Source organism: Quercus lobata, chromosome 8 (genome assembly GCF_001633185.2).
Source record: "Quercus lobata isolate SW786 chromosome 8, ValleyOak3.0 Primary Assembly, whole genome shotgun sequence".
In the NCBI taxonomy this organism is placed as follows: Eukaryota; Viridiplantae; Streptophyta; class Magnoliopsida; order Fagales; family Fagaceae; genus Quercus; species Quercus lobata.
Window position 1 is genome coordinate 63,251,607 of NC_044911.1, and position 5,625 is coordinate 63,257,231.

The 5,625-nt window shown below is 37.1% G+C and overlaps 1 protein-coding gene across 3 annotated transcripts; it reads right to left on the reverse strand.

Moving 5' to 3' along the window:
* Positions 1–353: 353 nt before the first annotated feature.
* Positions 354–5,293, reverse strand: LOC115955704 (serine/threonine-protein kinase ppk15). 3 transcript variants are annotated; one of them, XM_031073964.1, is made up of 7 exons: positions 4,735–5,293; positions 2,923–3,757; positions 2,419–2,698; positions 2,039–2,146; positions 1,522–1,800; positions 1,198–1,341; positions 354–730 (listed from the first exon to the last, which is right to left on the reverse strand). In XM_031073964.1, exons 1-7 carry the CDS (start codon positions 5,024–5,026, stop codon positions 542–544), a joined length of 2,127 nt encoding a protein of 708 aa, XP_030929824.1. In that variant the 5' UTR covers positions 5,027–5,293; the 3' UTR covers positions 354–541. The 3 variants fall into 3 exon arrangements, with proteins under 3 accessions (XP_030929824.1, XP_030929825.1, XP_030929826.1); XM_031073965.1 differs by having other exon boundaries at positions 2,923–3,794; positions 4,735–4,848; XM_031073966.1 differs by lacking the exon at positions 4,735–5,293 and having other exon boundaries at positions 2,419–2,702; positions 2,926–3,070.
* Positions 5,294–5,625: the final 332 nt, after the last annotated feature.

The window sequence follows — 5,625 nt, forward strand, 5'->3', positions numbered from 1 at the left end:
AAACAAGAGCTCTCCTCAATCCACGTAACATGGTGCTCAACACTGTAAGCATGTTTTGCTAATAAATGTGTCGGCTGGTTACCAATCCTTGTGTGAGAAGCTTGAAACCCACGAAACTCACATGATAGGGATGTTATACCATAAACTATCAAGGCAATTGAAGATGGTGGGGGAGACCTTCCTGCAATAGCATTTGCAACCACCAGAGAATCACCCTCAAGGATAATTTCTCTAATTCTGATCTCCCTAGCAAACAGCCAACCCTCCTCACTGGTTACTTAGTTAATGAGTGCTTTGACTTTGATAATTTACAAACCCCCAAGAACCAAGGGCGAAAAGAATCAGGCAGAAGCTTTGTACAAAAAAACCGTGTTAATTTAATAAATAAATGTACAATACAATAAAGCCCTTACAAAAAGGCATATACAAAACCAAAACTGAAATCAGAAACACATTCCATTCCCATGCTAAGCGCTACTCAGCTTATGAGACTCATGAAAATTGACTTAAATAATCCCACAAAGAATGAACTCCAGAGATTTTAGAAAGAACTGGACTGGTAAGAGTAGGAAAGCCATGGGTGCTCTAGTGCCTCGACTGCTGTCGGGCGCTGCTTTGGATTGATCTCAAGCAAGTTTCTTACAAAGTCAATAAACATGTCATCGGTACCCTGCAGGCGATGCTCCAACAAGGATGACTCGGGGATTATGTACTCCAGTTGGTTTGTTTCCTGAACTCAGCATGTCATATATAGACTAAAGTTTAATTCCATATGCAACAATAGGTCCACTTGTTTAATGCATCACAACACACACACAAACAAACTATTGATAAGAGCATCACTACAGATAAATAGTATCTTCTGAATGTATTTTCCACATTCTACATAAAAAGAAAGAAAAGAAGAAAAAAATGTGATAGTCTACGCTTGACAAAGCATGACAAATTAGCCACTTATGGTTATGCACTTGCTGAGCTCTTTCAAAAGAGTATTTTAGAACTATGAACTGAAAAAGTTGGGTTAAACTCTAAAAAATCAGACTTCAGATTTATACTGCCTCTTTCAACAAGCAAGAGATTGAGTTAATGTGTCATGTTTCCAACTGCAAGGAAGACATTATACATTCATAATGTCTTGTTTAGATAAAATATGTAAACAGACTTCACATATTGAGGCAGGAAACTTGAGAAACAAACCTCATTTATCTGATAAAGATCATATTCTTGTGTGAAATACTTGTCCGTCTCCTGCCCTTGTTCCAACATCTCGAGATCAATAGGACCAAGCATCCCAATCATGCGTGCAAGGATCATTACAATTGAATCATTAGGAAACAGCACCTGGTGAACACATATACATAAATAATTCACTAATAACAGGATAAATTTCATGAAATTGAAATATTCAAATGAATGGTCACAAAGAGAGCTAGAAATTGGCTTGACCTCAAAAGCAAGTAGTTAGTACCATATGTTCTAACTTTAATTTAATAATAATAACAAAGCAAAACAAAGACATACTTCCCCAGAGCATAGCTCCACCAAGATACAGCCAAGAGACCACAAGTCAATCCTTTGGTCATATGGATGGCCCAGGATTACTTCAGGAGCTCGATAGGAACGAGACTGTACATACAGGCACAAGTTGTCGGTTTGAAAGCAACTGCTACCAAGATCAATAACCTTTATCTCACATCTTCTGTAACTTTTGATGAGTATGTTCTCTGGCTTTAGATCACAGTGAATAATTCCCAAGTGATGCAAGTATGCCAATGCCTCCAAACATTGACGGGTTATAACCTGTGAAGTGGAAATATTTGAAGCATACGAAATTTCATGCTGGTTGTAAAATGGCTTAATAACGGCTAAGTAACGAAGATAAAAATTTTACTGAGAAGAACAACAAATCCTGGGTCACAAATATGGACCACGTGAATCTAAGGCACTTATACCAGAAGACTGATGGTCTAAACAAAACAAACAGCAGAAGGAACCAAATTGAATAAACCTTGGAAGTAGATATTATAATAAAACAAACCTGCAATCTGCTCAAGGTAAAATAAGCTTCTCCACCAGATTCTTGATTGAATTTCTGAAATTCATATAAGTTTGCCCGGAGGAGTTCACAAACAATGAAGAGATGCTCCTGCATTATTCAAGAAAGGTAGTTTTATGCTATGTTGCAAAGCTACATTTTAATAGCATGCTAATTGTAAAATATCCAATCCATCATTCTACCAGGATTAGCTTAGCGAGCCTATTTAAGATGTCTATATACATACCAAACAGACAAAAGGACACATAAATTATACGATTTTGAAATGTAGGTTCAATAAAATACATTTGTTATCTGAGTCACATAAAGCAAAAAGAAAAAAAAAAATCACTTTGAGCTAATGCTGGGCCACAAGGACATACCTGATGATAAAAGTAGTCATAAAGACGCAAAATGTGGCGTTCATCAGCAGGGTCATGCTTGTTGACAAGCTTTAAAAGTTTAATTTCATCTAAACTCTGGTCAAAAAAATCTTTATCGTTTTTTATGATCTTAAGGCAAACATCGATTCCTGTGTGAAGATCATGTGCCTGAACAACCTTACTAAAAGCGGCCGAACCCAGGTACTCTGTTACGTAATATCTGCCGGCAATGACAGTATTTATCACAATAGGCAGATCCTTGTTTTCTTCAAATCCTGTCCTGTAGAGGCATAACACATGAGTACAACTGATTGCTACATATCAACCTGCAAATACACAAGCTTCAAATCTCTATCAAACAGAGAACTAACAGTATGAAACATTTGATGACTACAACCAAACTTCTAAGGGATCGTGTGCTCCAAAGCCAAAACAAGTCAATCCAGACAAATTGCAAAAAAAGAAAAAAATTCTCAAAGAAAAAAGAAAGAATTTCCAACTAACCTGTTTTTTCTGTGTATGATTCTGAGGTCAAATACTTCATATTCATCATCGTTAGTATTGTACATTAGAAGTTCATCAGTAACATCCTCTCCTTCTGCAGCAGCATCAGGCTCCTGGGGTTCTGCATTTACCTTTCCACCATCTTCAAATTCATAGCTTTCAATTCCATTTGGTATGAAATCCTTCTCAGCAACCTTAATGTGAAAGTCAGGGGAACCTTTACAATCTTCAACCCAGTCATTTGTGGAACCCCTTTTAACAGAGTAGGTAGTTTTGTTTATTTTATGTTGTGCAGTAGAGTCACAATCAGCGGGAATATCCCCTACAAACTCTAACTGAATATCATTCAAATCAGTTTCTTTTGAGCTCAGATTGCTGTAGTCTGCTGGATTTCCACCATAAAATCCTCCAGCTCCTGCACAGCATTTGCAGAAAGGGGTTGAACAATAAGAAGCAGAACCTTTGGATTCCCCCTTAGTGCACCCTGCATGCTCATTATTACTATCAACATGATAATAGTCCACCACATGCAGCTCATTTTCATCATTCAAGGGAGAAATATAAAAAAGACATTCCTTTTCCGTTGAGTCCTCATGTTGCTTCTTGTTCTCTGAAGTCATCACAAACTTATCTTCACTTGGACAGCCAAAGAAGTCTGGCCCTTCATAGCTGGGAGTCATGAAGTCCCCATTGTCTTTCTCATCATACCAAAACAAGTCATTTTGCAAATCAAAATCAGGATAATCGCGTGCTGTGCCGAATTGAGATAAATTCTCTGATGAAACTTCAGAAGCATCTTGAGATGTAGATCTAACACCATATGGGTTTACGAACTCTGCATTCATAAAAACTTTTGAGACTGCTCCAATGCACTACCGACAAACAGAGAAGAAAAATGATGGGAAGCATAAGAAACAATAAGGAATGACTACTTCAACTTTGCAATTTAACAAGTTAGTACTACTGCATTCTCTTCTCTATGACCAGTTGGTCACAAACATGCCTTTGAAATGCCCATATCAAAGAAACATATGTGACAAAGGACACAAGTGGCAATCAGAGTGATGGTTAAAACTTAAATCATATGAAAGAATACAACAACAACAACCAAGCCTTAGTTCCAAAAAATTTTGGATCGGCTATAGATCCTCAACAAATTAGTCAGGATCGGCCACATATATTCTTTCCTGCCATTCTATTCTATCTCGAAGTCATACTCTCTTTTACTTGCTAAAGGTCAATTCCAAATACTCCAAAACTATGAAGTTGCAAGTTTTTACCAATGAAGTGCTTAGATAATTTAACAAAAGAAAGTGGTAGGAACATAATGAAAGTAAAGCAAACGATTCCGTTTCTTGAGAAAGAGAATGATGCCAGACTATGCTAAAATTAGATCACAATCAAGCCTACTTTTCTAAAACTAATTTAGGCCCACACTTGATGAAAAAAAAAAAAATCTTAACGATAGATTACAAGTAAACAACTTGACATATGTGAGGGAATAGGAACAACTAAAGTTCACCAACATGAACAAGTGCTGTGAAAATCTATAGTATACCAAATAAAATCTTGTTTTCTGATACGCTTGGATAGAGTCTCAGTCACGTCTCTATCAAAACGAAAGTACTACCAGATGAATAAAGATCGGCACAACCAAAACACATAAAAAGAGCATATAATCATTAATTCCTCTGACCAAAAAAGAACAACCATTTTGATTTCTGGGCCATAATGTTTCACCATTTAGAACCAAAAAATAAATGTACAAAAAGTACTAAGTTTTAACATAAAACTCAATGTAAGAACAAGTACCTGAAGAACACACATCCGAAGTAGAAGACCCCATGCTCACAAACTCATCATCTTCGGACTTAGAACTCGATCTTGAAGATTCAGCTGCAGCACCCTGGATCTCCGTTCGCCGTACACTGGACGGAATTCTCACCGGCGGCGGAGGTGGCACCATTGGAAAGAAGAATTTCTCGAAATCAAAGGCACCCAGATGACCCTTCTCAATCATATCCTGTCTGAGAGCTGACTCGGCCTCCGAAAACCCATTTTTCCTCAAGAACTCTAGCACTGCTTCGACGTCTGAGACCGCCATGAACGTGAAAAGTCAAAGGTTGACCAAAGGCAGAGGAAGAAGAGAGAGAATAATGAGTGGTGAGTGAATTGTGAAGGGTAGAAATGAAAAGTACTATGAAATGGTTTTGAGTTTGCATGCTTCTATGAAAAAAATAGAGAGATAGAGAGCTCTAAAGTCTCTCTCTCTCTCTCTCTCTTCTTTTGTGCGCTTTCTATGTTTGCTGTAAAACTCAAGCTAAGAGCAGAAAGAAAGAAGAGAGAGTTGTGTCTTACCAACTCTGAAAAGTGAGAGGCCTATGGGTTTTGGGGGTTTTGGTTTTGTGGGCCCTACTGTTTTATTATCAATAACGTTGTACACGTGGAAATCTATGGACTTCACACGTCACCACTATTTTTGGATTTGGTTTTTTTTTTTTTTTGGTGTTGGTGTACAAATTTTTCCCCTCACACAATGGATTATTAGTTTATTAGCAATAACAAACAGTTTATTTATTTATTTTTTTTTGTTGAGAAAATTTGAGTATTATTATAAAGTTGAATGTTGAGATGCATTCCATTTATCTCAATTGGTTTAATTTATCTACTAAAAAACTAATAATCAAGGACCTTATATGGTAG